Source organism: Phascolarctos cinereus, unplaced genomic scaffold (assembly GCF_003287225.1).
Source record: "Phascolarctos cinereus isolate Bilbo 61053 unplaced genomic scaffold, phaCin_HiC Scaffold_2;HRSCAF=192, whole genome shotgun sequence".
In the NCBI taxonomy this organism is placed as follows: domain Eukaryota; kingdom Metazoa; phylum Chordata; class Mammalia; order Diprotodontia; family Phascolarctidae; genus Phascolarctos; species Phascolarctos cinereus.
This window is the reverse complement of record NW_027555625.1, coordinates 253,056,278-253,075,493: the sequence shown is the minus strand read 5'-3', so window position 1 is coordinate 253,075,493 and position 19,216 is coordinate 253,056,278. Positions and strand designations below refer to the sequence as shown.

General features: G+C 40.2%; 1 protein-coding gene across 1 annotated transcript in view; it reads left to right on the top strand.

The window, feature by feature from the left end:
• Window positions 1-18,448, top strand: part of LOC110205245 (uncharacterized) — a 40,438-nt gene extending 21,990 nt beyond the window's left edge. Inside the window, 4 exon segments of the mRNA XM_078149925.1 lie at window positions 2,021-2,147; window positions 2,497-2,592; window positions 7,044-8,294; window positions 8,297-18,448. Coding sequence (XP_078006051.1) covers window positions 2,021-2,147; window positions 2,497-2,592; window positions 7,044-8,294; window positions 8,297-8,622 — 1,800 coding nt within the window. The 3' untranslated portion in view covers window positions 8,623-18,448.
• The last annotated feature ends 768 nt before the right edge of the window (window positions 18,449-19,216 follow it).

The window sequence follows — 19,216 nt, the reverse complement described above, 5'->3', positions numbered from 1 at the left end:
TTTTGGACATTTTGAGTTTGTGATGATGGCAGTACAACAAAGTGAAGGTTCCTAGTAGGCAGTTCAAAATGTGAGTAGTTGTGGAATTTGGAAATGAAGGCCTAGGCAAGAGATGCAGGTTTGGGGAGTCATCTGTGAAGAAACAAGTGAAGAAGGTAAAAAAGAGCTGAATATTGAGATTTGGGGGTACAGAGGAAGGGAGACAAGTTAGCTCACTTTAGATGGCTTCATTATCTCAGGAAAATAGAAGTCCAGGTCATCTTTTGAGAGTGAAGTGAAGATTTATTTGAGTTTGGGTGGCAGAGGAAATTAGAAAAAAAATTTGGTATAATTACAATGGGAAATTTCACAGGGAATCAACAAGTGACAAATAAGTAGGTTTATTGAGAAATCCTAGCAGGAAGACCTCAGGGTTAGATAGCATGAATTTGTAGGAGAGCCAGTCAGCATTGTTTTATGAAAGTATCCTGCTTGGCAGCTGATGAAATCCACGTTGCTGCCAAATTGATTTTCCTAAAACACAAATCTGATCAGATAACTCCCTCCAGAAGCTCAAGTGGTTCTCTGTTCCCTCAAGTTCAAATTGTCTGGTTAAGTCATTTAAAGCCCAGATTGGGGATTGTTCAAGTAAACCAGGGGTCAGCCAACTATAGCCTACAAGCCAAATCTGGTCTGCTGCCTACTCAAAAATGTAAAAAAAAAATTCTTAACTTTGTGGTACAAAAACAAGTAGTGAGATGCATTTGGCTGGTAGGCCAGAGTTTGCTGATCCCTGAAATAAACCATTGATATGACTAACGTTCTATATCCAAAAAAACAAACCAAAACAAACAAAAAAAACCGAAAAACCCTACCACGACTAGAAACTTCTTCACCACCATGGTGTCCTGTCCAGCTCTTCATGGTTTTCTTGGCAAAGATACTGGAGCAGTTTGCCCTTTCCTTCTCCAGCTCATTTTACAGATGAGGAAGGGAGGTAAACAGGGTTAAGTGACCTGCACAGCTACTAAGTGTCGGAGGCCATATTTGAACTCAGGAAGATGATTCTTCCTGACGGCGGGCTCAGCACTCTATCCACTGCGAAATCTAGCTGCCTCCTATAAACTTCTACAGTGATTCAAAGTAGTAAAATTATTCTCTAATCCCTAGAGTTTGGGAACTGAAAAGGACCTTAGAGATATGTAATCTGATCCGTCATTTTATATATGAATAAACCAAGAGCCAAACGCAAGCGAATGCTTTGGTTTTTAACAAACATTCATTAAACAACTTTTCCTTATTGAATTTTGAAAAACTTCTGGGAGATTATTGAGTGGTCAGAGTTTATTTTAAAAATGATTCTGGGCAGTTTGAATGCATATTTTTTGCTTTGATAGATTTCCTTTATCAAGCAGAAACCCTTAAATCCATCATGATGGAAAAGTACGTCACTAGAGCTGGCTGTCCCTCACCTACCTACATGTGGGATCTTAGGTAAATTGCTTAACTTCTTAGGGCTTTAGTTCCTGGACTGCCAGTGAGGGGCTTTGGCAAGATGATCTCTAAGCTGCTTCCCCTAAATGACACAATTGTGAGGGGTCAGAGAACAGGAATTTCTTGAACTAGCTGGTTTTGTTGATCTTTTCTTTTTTTCCTTTCCGGGTTCCTAATAGCACAAAAGGCAGACTTAAAAAGTACAAAAACTCTTAAAAGCCTAGGGAAGAGTGGATTATGTTTAAATGTGAACCCTATGACCTTCTCTTCCCACCATCCCTCTCCACTCCCCCAAACAAAACAAAGGAAATCCACTTCATTCTTCCTAAATTCTTTCTTCAATTAAGGGTACCACCATTCTCTGAGTCAAGTAGGCTTGAAACCTTGAAATGACTGTCTTTTTTTTTTCTCTTTCTAGCCCCCACACCCAACTCTTACTGATTTCACTACTGCTTTGGCTCTGTTATCTTTCTCTCCTTTTCATTTCCGCTGCCATCACTCTATTGGCAAAGGGCTTGCATTAACAAAAATGTGTTTGCTGTTTTAGGAATTAGTGACATTCCAGGATGTGGCAGTGGACTTCACCGAGGAGGAGTGGAAGCAGTTAGATCACGCTCAGAAGGACCTGTACAGAGATGTGATGCTGGAAAACTATAGGAACCTGGTCTCTTTGGGTAAGGGACAGTTTGCTCTGTGACTCAAAATCATTCATCTTTATTTCAGTAACTTTTAAAAGAAACATGGCCTCTGAAGTGTTCAGCTGAATTTGGGCTTGAATTATAGCTGTTAGAGTCTTAATCCCTTTTGTGCACACAGACAGAATATTCCTTCTTCCCTTTTCTAGGTTAACTGGTCTTAAATTTGAGGAGTGAGAAATGGGCACCTTCATTGTGCCAAGCCTGAGCTCAGGGCCTTCCTCATCTTCTAGGAATTCTAATGACCATAGGTTGAGCCTGGATTCTGTAATGGTTCAGTATCCTCAGAACAAACACTCAAATCCTTTGCTTTTTTTCCTGTGAGCAGGCCATCAAATTTCCAAACCAGATGTGATATCTAAATTGCAACAAGGAGAAGAGCCCTGGATAGTGGAAAGAGAAATCCCAAGAGGCACCTGCCCAGGTGAGTGAATGAGAACCAGTGTAATTGAAGTCAATGTTAAGTGTTAGGCATGAAGGATTAGAATCTTGGAAGTGGTTTATTGTGTAGCTTTCCCCAAAGCTCCCAGACCTGTGGAAAAGATGGAAACCATTTGGTATGAACTGGTAACTTGATTTCACTTCACAATACCATAGAATCTTAGAATTAGATAGTCATCTTTTCCACTGACCACCTAATATATTCATCCCTTCTATAATGTTGTTGATAGATGATTATCCAGCTTTTCCTTGAAGCAAATTCAGGGCTCAGAAAGAGGCAGCCCATTCAATTTTTTGGTGATCTTTGTTATAAAATTATTTAAATTTAGATGAATTATGTTACTTCTACCCTTTGGTTCTAGTTCTGCCCTCTATGGCAAAGCAGAATAAATCTACTACTTACTCTGTTAAGACAAGCCTTCAAATATTTTAAGATAGCTATCACTCACTCTCAGATAATCTTCCTATCACTGTCCTCTCATATAGTTATCCCTTTGTCACTTCTCTCCTGAACTATTGCAAAAGCCTTCAATTGGACTCCCTTCCAAAAGTTTCTCCCTTCTCCAAACCAGATTGTCATTGTTTGTTGTTCAACTTTGTTCTTGAGGAAGACCAATGACGTCACGAAGGTGAAGTCTTGACTTGCCAGTGAACTGGATTTAAGTGAGGCAGAATTGCACAGTCATCAGCCTCACCCCCTCCTCCAGAGTCATTGGAATCCAGTGGCAAGACAGTCAAGATGACTGGCTGTGGCCCAGCCTTCTTCAGACCTTCCTCCACTTGGCTACCAAAGTGATTTTCCTAAAGCAAATGCCTGAACATATCTCTCCTCCCTACTCAGTAAACTCTAATAACTCCTTATTGATTTTAGAAGCAAATAAACTCCTCTTTGACATTTAAAAGTATTTTGTGAGTTGGCCCCAATCTCCCATTCCAGCCTTACTATACATTATTCTCCTTCCCACACTCTGGTCTGGCCACACTGGCCTTCCTGCTGCTTCACGCTGGCCTCGTATGTGATGCTGCATCTCCTTCCTCCTTGTCTCTGCACTGGCATTCATTCCCTCTTCCCTCAACTGTGCTCTTTGCTCACCTTTGCCCCTTAGGGATCCCTTATTTCCTACAGGATTCAGGTCAAGCACCACTTTCTACATGAAACCTTTCCTGATTCACCCCAACTTCTAGTGGCCTTCCAAAATTACTTTGTATTTATTCTGTCTATACTTACTTAAGAATATGTTGTCCTCCCCAATAAAATGAATGTGAGCTCCTTGAGGCCAGAAACTTTCATATAGTATGTGCTTAATAAATACATGTTGATCAACTTCCTTGATGCTATCCTTCAGGCATCCCTCCCTCATCCTCCTAGGGCTAACTCTTCTCCTATAGAAAGGTTGAAAGTTATAGATTTCCTTTCTGCTTATTCCAGTATTCCTTAGTCTTTCCTTAATTACAAGTGCCTTCCATATGTCTTGGCTTTATGTTGAATTTTTCCTTTCCCTATGTCTAAGCTGTTAATAAATTCTGTCTTCCTGCTACCCCTCTAAGATATATATAACATCTGGCCTATGCTCTCCACCATTACCACTATTCTAAGTAGAGACCCTAGTACCTCTTGACTTGATTAATACAACTTATAGCTGGTTTCCTTAACAACAGGCTCATTTCTCCTTTCCAATCCATCTTACATGCTGCCCTCAGAGAATTTCTCCTAAAACATTAGATTAGGATGCTGTAGGGGAGAGCAGAGATACAGTTGCTGCTGTGTCTGCGAGATATCTTCTCAGTTCTTGCCGTTCTGAGGATGGCTGGGATGGGAAACTGACTACAGTTTTGTAAGGGGCATCAGGAAGTAAGCAAATTGGTAGTGAGGTAATGGTTGGAAGCTGGCCATAATTCAGATAAGCAACTAGACAGAATCTGATTCTTGGTTCTCATTGCTTGCTCCATGCTATCTATGTACAGAGATCACTAGAAACCAAGGCACACGTTCTGACTGAGATTGTACACCCATGAGCACATGCCCTTGCGCACCATGATGAGATTCAAGGTGCATATCATTGCCAGTGCTGTTCTCAGTCTTTCTCCTTCCTCTTTACTCATTCGTGGCTCTTATATAGGAATACATCTTCACCACAATGATGACTCTCCTCTCATGTTCCAGCACCTGGGCCTGCTTCCGTCCACCACCTCAGCCTCAATTGATCTTTCCATTCTTTGAACTTCTAGACTACTTATAGTTTGCAATACATAACATAGAATTTAATGATATATGCCCACATATTGTTCTATAGTTGTTTCATGTATGTTAGCCTGGTCTAGACAACATGAGTCTTAGGAAGTTCAGTTCATCATCTCTTGACTGGATTATTATAGTCACCTTCTAATTGGTCTACAGGCCTCTAGTCTCTCCCCTCTCTGATCCATACTTTACATAGCTGCCAAAGTAATACTGCTAAAGTATGGGGCTGACTCTGTCAGTTAGGGAGCTGGGTGCTCCCTATTGTCTCCAGGACCAAACTCCACTGTTTGGCCCTCATGACCCGTCACAATATGGCTCCAGCCAAATATTCCAGACTTAATATGCGTTTACCTTTTTGAGGAGCTATGGCTAAACTGGGCTGTCTGTAGTCCCTCAATCCACCTCCTGTCTCCATGCCTTTATACAGGCTGTCCCTCCATGCCTAAAACGCACTTTCTTCTCACCTCTACCACATAGCGCCCCCAATTTCCTTCAAAGCTCAGCTCACTTGGTGGTCATGGGGACTCTACTGATGTCCCAGCTGCTAGTGCCTACCTTCAAGATGATCTCGTAGTTTCCTCGCATTTACTTTGTATGTATAGGTGATGTTCCTCACCCCATCCCCTCCCCAGCCTTGCCATTAGGGAACTTGAAGTATTAGGGGACATTACATCGGTACACAAAAACACTACACTGTCCAGAGAAGGGGAGATTGTCAGGCTCTTTGAAGGAGAACAACATACATTGAATTTAGTGGTGTTAAGGATTTCAATAGGTGAAGAGGACTAGCTGTTCTAAGTAGGGAGAATACTTGATCAAAGATTTAGAATCAAGAATAATGTGGTTCCTGATAATGTTGGGGCAGCGAGGTGGCACAGTGGATAGAGCACTGGCCCTGGAGTCAGGAGAACCTGAGTTCAAATCCAGCCTCAGACCAATCACTTGACACTTAGTAGCTGTGTGACCCTGGACAAGTCACTTAACCCCAACTGCCTAAAAAAAATGTGGGAAATAGGAGATTTGGGAGTGTGTGTCAAAGAATAATGGATTTTAAATGTGCAGGTGGATTATGGAGGACTTTATGAAGTTAAGGATTATGGTAAGTCATTAGAGATTTTTCAGCAGAGAAGGGGCATCACATTAGGGTGTGGCTAACAACAGGGCAGTAGTGGGTCAGATATCATCCAGGACCAGGAGGAAACTGGGCTATGGGGACCAGCATGTAGGGTTTCAAAGCCGTCATGTTTGCCAGATGTCAGAAGTAAGCCAAAGGTATGTGAACCAGGAAATCAAAAGTTTAGGAAGTTTGGTCTGACAAAGTAGGTCCTGGTAGTCAGGGCAGATAAGAATCCACATTCCAGGGAGAACAGTACAGAATGAGCCAGGTCCTATGTGAAGGATTTTTTGCTTATTCCCTTTATATGTCCTATTGAATGTGACCAGCTTTGGTATTGCAGATTTATAAAGTTTGTGATTGTATGGTTACCATGGCTCCTTGCAGCTTCTAGCACAGTGCCTGACACATATTAAATGTTTAATAAATGCTTTTGCCTTACTAGTGTGCTCTGATTATGTCTATATTAGGTGTAGGAGAGTTGATTATGAAGGATTATTTTGGTACTGTTAGGCAAGATCAATTGGTGGAGGCAACAAATTGGAGGGAGGGGGACATATTAGACTCTTTTTACAATTACACTGGGCCTGGAGTCAGGAACCTGAGTTCAAATCTGGCCTCAGATACTTTACACTAGCTATGTGACCCTAGGCAAGTCACTTAACCACAATTGCCTCACCCCCCAAAAATTAATACAATTACATAAATATGAAATGATATGAACTTATGCTTTGCTTCCAGACTGCCTTCCCTAATCCTAACTCATCATCTACCATTTACCCTTCACCATATTCATTCTGCTTAGTCTATTTTTCTTATCACCACTCTTACCTTACAGGCTGCCTTGTTCTGTTCACTTTGTATGTTGGATCAGCTCTCTTACAGTCACTCCCATTCCCTCATTGATCTTCCTTTCCCATTCCTAGTCTCACTTCATGTGGACATGTTTGAGAGCTGTCAACTCCAAACACCTTGTACTTATCATTATCAGTTTCATTCTCTTGTGACCACCTTAGCATGTTTCAGTTCCTTCAGGAGAAGAGACAATGAACATTTACTTTTTATTTTTTTATTTCAGACTGGAAGACTAGTCCTGGAATCAAGAAGTCAATTATAAAGCTGGAAGAAGAATTAGCCCAGGAAGCAACCATGGAAAGATTCACAAGAGATGGTCTTTGGTATTCCAAGTTAGGAAAACCCTTTGAATGGGATAATCAGTTAGGGTGGCATAAGGGAATCCAGGAGAAACAACTGAGGCACATAACCATCAGCCACAAGAAAGCTTTTACTGGTAAGATAGCACCTGAATGTAATGAACTTGGAATCAGCTTTAGTCTGAGTTCAATCCTTATTACAAAACAGAGAGTTCATATAGGGGACCATAAACTTCATAAAGATGGAAAGATCTTCAAACATAATATAGATCCGATTAAACATCAGAGAATATATTCAGGGAACAAGCAACCCTATAAATGTAATGAATGTGAGAAAGGTTTTAGTCGACATGAGCAACTTATTCAGCATCAGAAAATTCATGTTGTAGAGAAACCATATGAATGTAATGAATGTGGGAAAGCCTTCAGCCGGAGTACAAACCTTGTTCAACATCAGAGAATTCATACTGGAGAGAAACCATATGGATGTAATCAATGTGGCAAAGCTTTCAGCCAGCGTGCACACCTTCTTCAGCATCACAGTACTCACACTGGAGAGAAACCTTATGAATGTATTGTATGTGGGAAAACCTTCAGTCAGAATACACATCTTAGTCAGCATCGGAGAATTCATACTGGAGAGAAACCCTATGACTGTAATGAATGTGGGAAAGCTTTCCGTCATCTTTCTTCCCTTACTCAGCATCAGAGAATTCACACAGGAGAGAAGCCTTATAATTGTAATCAATGTGAGAAAACTTTTAGGCGATGTACAGAGCTAACTCAACATCTTAGAATTCATTCTGGAAATAAGCCCTATGAATGCATTGAATGTGGGAAAGCCTTCAGCCGGAGTACACACCTTAATCAACACCAGAGAGTTCATACTGGAGAGAAACCCTATGAATGTAATGAATGTGGGAGAACCTTCAGCAGTAGGTCATCCATTGCTCAGCATCAGAGAATTCATACTGGAGAGAAACCCTATGAATGCAATGAATGTGGGAAATCATTCACCCGAAGTACAATACTTGTACAACACCAAAGAATTCATTCAGGAGAGAAACCATATAAATGTAAGCAATGTGGGAAATCATTCACTGACAAGTCATCAATTTTTCAGCACCAAAAAGTACATGCTAGAGAGAAGCCCTATGAATGTCATGAATGTGGAAATGCTTCAGTCAGATTTCATACCTTATTCAACATCAGAGAATTCATACAGGAGAGAAGCCCTATGAATGTAATTATTGTGGAAAAGCCTTTGGCAATAGATCATCCATTATTCAACATCAAAGAATTCATACTGGAGAAAAGCCTTATGAATGTAGTGAATGTGGGAAATGCTTTAATCAGATTTCATACCTTACTCAACATCAGAGAATTCACACCGGAGAAAAACCTTATAAATGTAATGAATGTGGGAAAGCCTTCAGGTGGAGTACACACCTTACTCGCCATCAAAAAACTCATGTAGAAGGGAAACTTCATAAATATAATTAACAAATATTCATGAAGCACCTACTTAAATGGCAATTTTATGTTTATGGGAAGATACAACTATTAAATAAGACATGGTTCATGCTCTGGAAGAGCTCACAATCTAGAAGGGGATGATAAGAGGTCTAAATGGACACACATAAATTAGAATGTGATAAATGTCTATCATGCTTTGGTCTAGGAGGCCAGGGCAATAGGAGTATTAGGATATTGGTGGGCAGTACTCATTCAGGAAGGATAATCCTTAGGGGAAGCTAACCCACGATGGGGTGAGAAAAATAAGAAATTTTGAATCAGATTGGCTCTACCGAGTATAAACAAAACCGAAACTATGAAACAAATACCAGGTAAGTAGATGTCACTGATAACTTAATTGGAAGGTAGAGATAAGAATTGCATATTTAAAGCAGGCAGAAACATGAGGCATTAATGGTGGACCTGGGGTGCTTGATGATGTGGTTTTATGAGGTATGTGCATCCCAGTTTGGCAACTGCTGAAGAGTAGAGTCTCCTCCCCTATTTATATCAAACTTTGGAGAATGTTGTCTTCCAATTGCAGCTTCCAAAAGGATTCCAGATATTTTCTTCTAAACAGATTACAAATATCTTGTTCCAAACTACTGAAAATGAGATTATCAATTTTGGCACCATATGTGTAGGACCCTATACATGTTCGTCTTTGACTCTTCATCTGTTCAGCTAAGTTCCAGTGCTTACACTGAGAAAGGAGATGAAATATTATTATACTACATATATTGTAGAGGAAACTCTTAGGCAGGAGAAACCTGTTTGACCACTGGGGTTGAAGTTACTTGTGGGTCTAGTGTTTTGACAACTGTTGGCGTCCTTCACAAAGAAGGTTTGAAAATACCTCCGACTCTAACCCTAAATGATAGCGCTGCTGGCCATGCAGCCAGGGGAGCCAGAGCTGCTTTAAAAGAGCACTTATACAATATGTTCATTGCAAAAGACCCTGAATGTTCCTGGGCAGTTAAAAAAAAAAAGCCCTTGAGATGGTTTGAAAACTGAAGAAATATTTTCCAGAGCAAAATGATTGTGCTTCTGCAAAGGAAACTTACAAAGAACTTGGCTTTGTTGTGCATGCCTTGCTGCCTGGGACCCATCTTGCTGATTCAAAACTTCTTGGGCTTACACAATAGAAGCAGACTAATGTGGGTCTTTCTGCGGATATTACAAAAGCGACAGAGCTGTTGCAGGCACAGCCATTCAAGATGCCAGCAAGACTTGTGTAAAATGATTTTACTCTAGAGATCATGGAGGAATCAAAAGCTCAGCAGAACTCCTTGAGTTCATTAACATTTGAAAGCTAAAAACATATAGACATAGGAAACTGATAAAGCAGTGTGAAATAGTGGTGGTTTTTGTTTGTTTATTTTTTGGTGAGGCAATCAGGGTTAAGTGACTTGCCCAGTGTCACACAGCTAGTTAAGTGTTAAGTGTCTGAGGCTGGATTTGAACTCAGGTCCTCCTGACTCTAAGGCCAGAGCTGTATTCACCACACCACCTCACTGCCCCTTGTGAAATAGTGTTTTTAAAGTAGCTTCCTGGGCTGACCTAGGAAATGCCCATGTAGGATCAGGCTTGGGAGTGAGGAAGAGCTTGAGAGAAAAAGTGCCATCATTTCACTGGAGTTGCTTTCTGATTTCCAAGACAAACTCCTCTTGATTATTTGCTACTAAAGCAAAGATGAAAGAAGATGAGTATTTTTTAAGATGAAGTTTGTTTAGAGTTTGTAAATTATTTTATTTTTTGTTCAAAAGTAAGCAGGAAACCAGAATTTGTTCTTTTGACTCTAAGGATCAACGTACAAACTGAAGGGAGTGATCTCAGCCCACAAATGCATACATTGCTGATTTGGAATCAGGATGTCCTGGATTCAAATTCCACTTCTGATACTTTGAATGACCTTTGTGACTCTGGACAAGTCATTTTAACCTCTGTAAGCCTGTTTCCTCATCTTTAAAGTTGAGGGGGGGGGGTTGGAACTAGATGGCTTCTAACATCCTTTCCAGCTCTAAATCTATGTTCCTGTAATCCCATATCATATCCCATAAGAAGTTACAGGCAACTAAGTTTCTGGTAATTGCCATTGTGGGTTGAGCTATAATAGTAGATTTCCAGAAGGAGCTAATATATATAGAAAATGTGCTTGGGAAGTCTGCTTGTCTAGCCATGGTGTTTTATCTTTCAGATTTAAGGTCTTAATGGTATTTCTTGTGAAATTGACCTTTCCTGAGAAAATAGCTATTTCTAACCCCACTTAAGTTTAAGAGACTGGAAAAATACCCAGGTATTTGAGTATTTGAGTAATGGTTTGGAATCATTTTGTTTCAGTTAATGCTGTATAAAATTGAGATGAAATCTGGTTGACTAGGTCATATGGCTAGCTAATAATCAAGCCCGAGAGCTAAATCAGATGAAAAATGAGAGTTCTGTAATCTAAAGTAGGGTTCAAGGATTTTTGTGAGAGAGAAATGGGGTTAAGGTGGAGACTATGAGGTTTAGTAGTAACCAACATTTTTTTCGATTTAGCCCCTGACCATTTGTATTTATGCTGGGAAAAAAGGACATTGCCATGCCTTGCCGTCATCCCTTAGTCTATTGTGGTTATGCTGCCTTTAAGTTCCAATAAGTGTATAAAAAAGAAGAAAAAAATTCTGTGATATCAATTGAGGGAGAGAATCTCCAGTCAAGGGAATTGAGGAATACTTCATGGAGACAAGGCAGCATATGAGCTGGACTTTAAAGGATATATGGGATATTAACAGGTGGAGATGATGATGGAGAGTGTCCAGATCCAAGAAACATTGAAGTACTTACTATATGCAGGGCACTCACTGCCAAGTTATGGGAGAGCTCCAAAGGGTTAAGTAAACCAAATCCTCTGCTACAAAGAGGCTCAAAGTTTAGTAGGAATAACATGATCAAAGTCAGAAAAGTGTAAGGTGGTTTTAGGGATAGTGAGTCATCCAGTTTAACTGGAGCACAGTATGTGAAACAATAGAAAGGTAGTTTGAATGAGATTACAAAGGGCTTTGAATGCTAGGCTAAGGAGTTTGGACTTAATGTGTAGGAAAAATGGGGCTCTTAAAAGATTTTAAAGTGATAGAGTGATACAATCTGACCTATGAATTGGAAAGATTAATCTGGCAGTTGTGTGTAGGAGGGGTTGAAGTAAGGAGAGACTAGAGACCGTTGCAGGGATCTAGATAAGTTGTAATGAGGGTCTGAAGTCGTAGTAACACAAATGGGACGTGGTGGCTGATTAGATGTGTGAGACAGGGGAGGGATCCATTAACACTTAATAAAATGGTGGTGCCAATGACAAGTTAAATGTGATTTAGCTCTCAGAAGCTTTTAGGACCCAAACGAGTGGCACCTTCTAGATCTACCCTTTTGTGACCAGGCCACCTGCAATATCTTTCATGCTCCCACAGCCTGATATCCATAACCTCCCTTAGTATAGTCTCCAGTGGAGTGCACAGAATTTTCCCCTGCAGTGCTACTGCCATAAGGGTATAAGCTGTAATCCTCATCCTTTTGGCTTTGATAGCTCTTACATCCCATTCTTACTTATTGCAGCAGACACCTTCCTTGGCTCCCAACTTTATTCCTAGATGGTTCTCTTTATTATACTTTGGCCTACAGTAAGACCATACCTTAACTTAATCTTTTCACACTGCCATTAACTAATATAGTTAAAATTTGGGAAAAATGTTTAGGTAAAGTTCAGGCTTCATCGTGCGTTGGAGATTTCAGTGAAGAGTAGCCAAGGAAATGAATGAACTGCAATGCTTCCTGGTGGAAGCTGTCCACCTCTGGGCTTAGTTGGTCACTGATAAGGAAAAAAGAGATTGACTCTAGCTGCATTTGAAAGGTGCTTCTTAACCTTTGACTGATTCCAGATGCCAGAAAGATTTTCTGACCAATTAGAGTTGTCTGGGTTTCTTGACTGGAGCTGGTAGTGCCTCAAGCTGTATCCCCATGAATTTCCAAATGAATGAACCAAAATTTCCCTGACAGTATCTCATTTGTTGAAGCCTTCCCTACAGTGGCAGCACCATTGTTAATAGAAGTGAGCTCCTTATCGAATGACTGAATATTTTATCACTGAACTTAGAAATATTTGGACAGTGGTCCAGGCAAAACTTCCAGCACATTTAGGTCCCAGGATAGGGCTCAGCACTTAACTAACGGCTTTCCATACGCAATCTCTTCCTAGGCCAAGGACCCCATCAGGAATTCTGGAGGGTTGTTACAACCTCTTGCACTCTATGACCTTGATTCTTGGCTTTCAACTTGATTATAGAGCTATTATCATCCCAGGATGAGGGCAGCATTCTGGTAATGGTAGATGCTTTGACTAAAATAGCAGTTTTCCATTGCTTTAGAACCAGAGCAAATAATCTTTCAGGAAATAATTTCATCTTCACAACCTGCTCATCATTGTTTTATTTTGTTTTTAATCATGGACCATAATCCAGTTAAAAAATGTTATGGACCATATGGACATTCTTTTCTCTACCCTGCATATCAAACTTCATCTTTCCACCAAATACCGCTCTCTCCCCTCCACTCTGGATTAACAGCTAGATGGAGAAAACCAGCCTTACCTTGGAGCAGATCTCCAGTATTATCATTAAACCAATTGGTCCTTTTTAGTAGCTATTGCTAAGATATGTTTCAACAGTTCTATTCATCTTTCTACTGAGAACACACCATTTTCTTGCACTTACAGGTTCCACTCAATTATTTTCCTCATATTTGACTTATACTACTATTTCAGTAGTCAAAAACTACTTTGATAAGTTGGAAGCTGTCTTGTTATACTTGCAAAATCTCCTAGAGACTGCTCAAACAACTTATAAATGGGTTATGACTACCTGACCCTCAGTACTCCCCTGCAGATTGGCAGGGCTATCTCCCAGAGATTCTCATATTATCTGACCCACTCAGAATCTGGATGTCAAGAATATTGCACCTTTTCCTAATAATTTAAATAGTGAGTCTGGTGGCCTTCAGGTAAAGTTTCCTGATGCCACATGGATCTGCCCGTTCTTCTATCAGTCATTGCTTCTTAAGGTCCAACCTCTCTACCCCTTGAAACTTCATGCTCATACTAGTATGTAGTTTTCACTTCTGGCATCCACATAATCCTTTATTTTGTGGGCCGTGAGTGAGTATGTGATAGGAGGACTTTCTACCAGCACATGTGGAAAGGATGACCAGAAACATGGGAATCTATGCCCCCCAAAAAAGCCTATTAGACAAATCCGTAATCATATAAATTCACACAATTCAAGAGCAGGCAGGGACCTCATCCTTTTGTCTTTGATAGTTCTTGCATGCAGTTCTTATTGCAGACTCCTACCTTTGCCCCCAGCTTTTTCTCACTTTTTTATGCCTTGGCCTGTAGTTAACAATCAACTCAATCTTTTCACACTGCCCTTAACTAATAAGTTAACATTTGGGAAAACTTTTAGGTGAAGTTCAGGCTTTGTCATACATTGGAGATTTCAATGAAGAGAAGCCATGGAAATGAAGTGAATGAAGAGAAATCATCAGATTTATCCAGTAGTTAAATGCTCTAGAGTCTAGACATTGTAGTTCATTACCAACTATACAGTTCAGAAATAGAAGTGTTTAATCTTCCCCTGTTCCCTACTCTTTTATTTTTGTTTTCTTTCACTAAAGACACTGATCATTTAAAAGCAGCAGTACAAAGTATACTGATCTGATTTATCAACCACTAAATTTCAATCTTCCTAGAAATCTACCTACAGAAAATTTAGTTTTCATAATGAAATTGATATAACAAAATATTTTAGAGAAAAAGAACTGAAATTTGGTAGTCTTTGTGCTTGCTAGAAATGCTTTTGTAAATTGAATTAGATTTTTTTTATCTAGGAACAATGTTATGATAGGATGTCATATTTTTAAGTTAAGGACCCAATTCTTTATAGAAATGACAAACACTTTTAGCTGTGTGGCACATATATGAATCAAGCTTTGTAACTGTGGTAATTTAATGAATCAGTGATGTTATAAGTGTGGTTACTTTATGCAGTAATGCAGATCTCTTCCTATATAGCCTTTGTCTATATCTTCCCATAAATCCTGTGTTTTTCTCTCAGCCTCATTTGACTATGGGACCAGTCAAGGGCTGTGGCTGAATCTCCCATGGCTAAGGAGCATTGTGTTGCAGTAGCAAGAATGCTGGATTTGGAACCAAGCACCTGAATTTCTGTCTTAGCTTGACATACTACCTGAGCAATTGGTTTCATTTTTCTGGGCCTCAGTTGCCTCATTTCTAGAGTGAGGGGATTAGATGTTCACTAGGTAATTCATTAAGCTCTTTTTCAACTCTAAATTTACGATCGTTTGTCACAGTTTTATGAATATAATCTGCCCATCTGGCCAGACCAAGATGGGAAAACCGACTTTAACAATAAGTCTGTTAATTAGGGATTAGAAGCAAGAGGTGAATTTTATGGATCAGAAAGGACATCATTGGAGTAATAAGTATGAAATCAAGTAAATAAGGGCTCATGGAAGCATGTTTAGGGACTACAAGAGTAGATTAGCAGTGTAAGAGCAATAAGTAAAATCAAGCGAAAGTTCAAAGAAATTGGATATCCAGACAAGTTAAGCTTTAACAAAAAAGTCATGCGGACTTTCAAGTACTCATTGTGGCAAATGTACTATATGTGGTATAAGCCTTCCCTTCTTGTTCCAATGATGGGCATCAGCCTACTCTGTGAATTTCTCCTGCTCAGCTGGGGCTTAGTAGAATTGTACCAGTTGAAGGCTTTCAATTAGGAAGCAGAAAATTAATATGCTGTTTCCCAGATTCTTTCATCTAAATCATATCCTTCCTACCTACCTTTATGATGTATTGGAAGGAGCCCTCATGCTGTAGGTGTATAGAATTAGAGCTGAGACCTTTGTGAATCTAACCTTTTATTTGACAAGGAATTCTTTTTGGTCCTCCACAAGCATAGGTATTAAGAACTGTCAAAAGGGCGAGCCTGGATTTATGTGTGTTCAGTCTAGCAAGATTTGAATTGAACCTGGGAGTTTCACTTGGCAGGCTACAGGACTTAATCACCTTCATAATAGGAGGGGGACATAAGGTTCTTAAAGATCTGTCCATGTAGAGAATTATTCCCTAAATGTACGAATTCTGTAAAGCCTGCCATTTATATGCAACTTTGACATCTTGCAGTTTTTAGGCCTGTCTAGGTTGCTTTCCATTTCCTCAAATATTGTAGGAGTTGAGTTTGGATGTGGGGTGGGAATTGTGGATGAAATTAACAAGGAGAACAGATAGAATACGTAACTGAAGATAGTATTCCAGAATCCAGTTGGTTCTCTCTGGGTGGTAATTGGATTGTGACAAGCAGAAGAAGAGGAGCTAATCTTTTTTTTTTTTTAACGTCTAGTGATGGATTTATTAACATCATTAAAAGAGCAATGCACACATATAAAAAGTAAATTTCATGCAAATCTATGGTTTGTTTTAGGTGAATTGTCTGGAATATACCCAATTACTTTAGTCTGATTTCTTAATTCTGGTCCAGATGACTGTGAAGAAGGTTCTCATTTGGATTAAGTCAAGTTCTATGATCATTTAGGACTATTTTCAACATAACTATGCATGGTAAATAGTATTCTCTTTGTATGTCACTGCTGTTGTGCCATGAACAGCATAGGGTTTGATGGATGATTACTGTCTGTGGCCTTTGATTTCAATGGTCACTGAGTTATCACTTGGCCCAGAATAAAGGCTGAATAGGTGTTTCCAACATTACCACCCAATAAAGTGGTCATCCAGCAGGGGAGAGTCTAGTTTGGTAGGCTTTGCACTTGCTTCTTTTATGAGAGAAGATTAAGACCCTGCCATAGGAGTATGCTGCCTTGAGGAGTAGGAATCCCTTGGCACACACGGAATTGCAGAAAAGTTACATCAGTTTGAAGCTTGTTGACCATCTTCCAAACAAGATCAAAGCCTGTTGACATCTGGAATGCCATATTACTCATTTTGATGGTTAATATTCTAAGAACTGAAGTGATATTAACTGGTTGACAGACCTTGTGTCATCACATAGGTCCAGATAATCTGTGTTACTGAGAAGCCATAATGGGGAAGGAGGCTTTTCTCTCTTTTTATGTGCTTGATAGCACTGGGAGGAAGAGCCCTGGAGTCCAGTCTGATGGGATGGCTCCAGAGTTGAGTCATGCCTCATCAGGGAGGAAGCTCCTTGGTTGGATGGAGGGGTGAATCTTAACCTGGATGGCAGTGAACAGGAAAGAATGAAAAAAAAAAACAGGACCCAAACTACAGTCTCTGTCCTAAAGTAATGTGAAGGGGGTACTGTGTAACTGGGCTATCTCCCCAAGGAGCATGGATATTCCTAATGTGATGTTGGATACAGTGGGAGAGCTAGTTCAGGGGATGAAGTGACTATCTTCATAATATTGGTATCAATTTATACCATTTTATGATAATGACACTAGTTTCTACCACCATCTTTGGGGTGGTGACAGTTCCATTGTTATAAACTTCCAGGGAAATCACATGCTTGGTAGTGGGTGTAGACATCATGGGGTTTCCTAAGAGAAGCCTTTACTCAGGTACAGATTCATTGGGTAGGGGCAGCTAGGTGGCACAGTGGATAGAGCACCGGCCCTGGATTCAGGAGGACCTGAGTTCAAATCCAGCCTCAGACATGTAATACTTACTAGCTGTGTGATCCTGGGCAAGTCACTTAACCCCATTGCTCAGCCCCTCCCCCCCAAAAAAAACACCACACCAGATTCATTGGGTAGATAAAACTCATTTGCAACACTCAATGCTTATCACATACTCTGCTGTTTCTATGCCTGTAATATTCAAATATTGAATTTGGCCAGTTGAATCCTTGCCAGATATGTTCTTTATTAGCTGGGAACCTAATCTGGTAGATCATTTATCTTATTGACCAGGCTTCCCACCCCTACACCCCAAAAAAGGTATGAATTGCCTCATGGGTAAAGAGTAGAATTTGAAAGGACCAGTTAAATGTTGCCTCAGACTCCAGAAACATGTAAAAACCTAGCTGTAGAGTAGACTAACAAATGTACTCAGTCAGAAGCTGCTGGCTCTTTAAATGCCTGGCCTTGAAATCCAGTTTACTGTTGTCTAATGAACACCAGAGAGGCTCTGTAGGAATCTCTGTTGAAAATATCACAAGAGACCATCACCAAAGCACCAGTCTTACAATGTTAAATGAGTGGTATATCCTTGTTGCATTATTACTGCTTTTCAAGCCCATAATAAATGCTGTAAGATTTGTGAGAAATGTTGAATTATTAGGTTCCCACATAAATTGCAAAAAAACAGGAAAGGTGCTGAATGGCTAACTAAGGGGAGAGTGACATTCCTCAGGCCAGTTAAGACAGCAGGTTTTCTTTACAGCCCAAGGCTCAAACCAGTCCAAGTCTGTTGGGTGGTCAGTGTCCAAGCTCAAGAATCTGCTACTACTCAGGCTCAGTGAACCTCATGCATATGCTCACTAAAGGATGAGGATTTTCCACCAATTGTAGCTTGGATTGAGGTTTCTCTAATTAGAATATGGAATTGTGAAGCTAACCAATTGTGAAACTTTTGATTGTAACTCAGACCAATCCAAGTCTTAGAGGGAGGGGTAAGGAGACCAAACTTCTAACAGTCTAAAGCTCACCCCTGTTTCTGTGCTCAGTGCTTCCCTTTTGGGGGGAATTCCTTGAAAGAATTGAATAAAGGAATTTCTTCCTTCACTTTCAAAGAGCTCTAGCCTGCGCCTCTAGAAGAGCTGTATCTTGTTATTTCCAGTCTCAGCTGGTTTACAACTGGGGAAGCAGTGGGCAGTGGCAGCTTGTCCCCTGCTAACTCCCCAATCTTGCCGGTCCTGAAGGTCGTTGGTAACAGATTTGCACCAGAAACCTAAATGTTACTGAACTGAGACAAATTGTACCCACAAAGAGTTTTAAAGTATCCGAAAGTGAAACTAATCACAAATGTGTAGTCTAAGTGGAGCTGGGTGGTGGTGGGAGTTCTGGCCCCTTCACACCCATCCGTGGTTTTCAGTGGTATGCCACCTAGTTTGTTATTCCCCTAAATCCATGGGAAGGAAGTAAAGAAAAAAGAAAAAAGCATTTATTGATCTCATTACTGTGTGCCTGGCACTGTGCTAAATTCTGGAGATGCAAATATAAGCAAAAAGACAGTTTTTGCCCTGAAGGAGCTTGCTTTGTAATGGGTGGAGATAACACACCAAGGGCTGCTGAGGGTGAGAAGGTTGCTGAAGAGGAGGCACCAGGTTCTGAGGGAATTTCCAGGGTGAGACAGCAGCTAAGGCATTGCTTTAAAATGTGTAAAGTCAAGAGCAGAGTGAGTTGGGGGGTTGCCACTCAAATTAAAAATAAAACACAGAGGTGTCCAAGGAGAAACAAAGTTAATTTATTATAGCTATAATTATTATTATTTCAAATCTCGAGATTTGGGTGTCCTCACACCAATGGCTCTGATGAGAGGAGACAACCCAAAGAGGTAAAA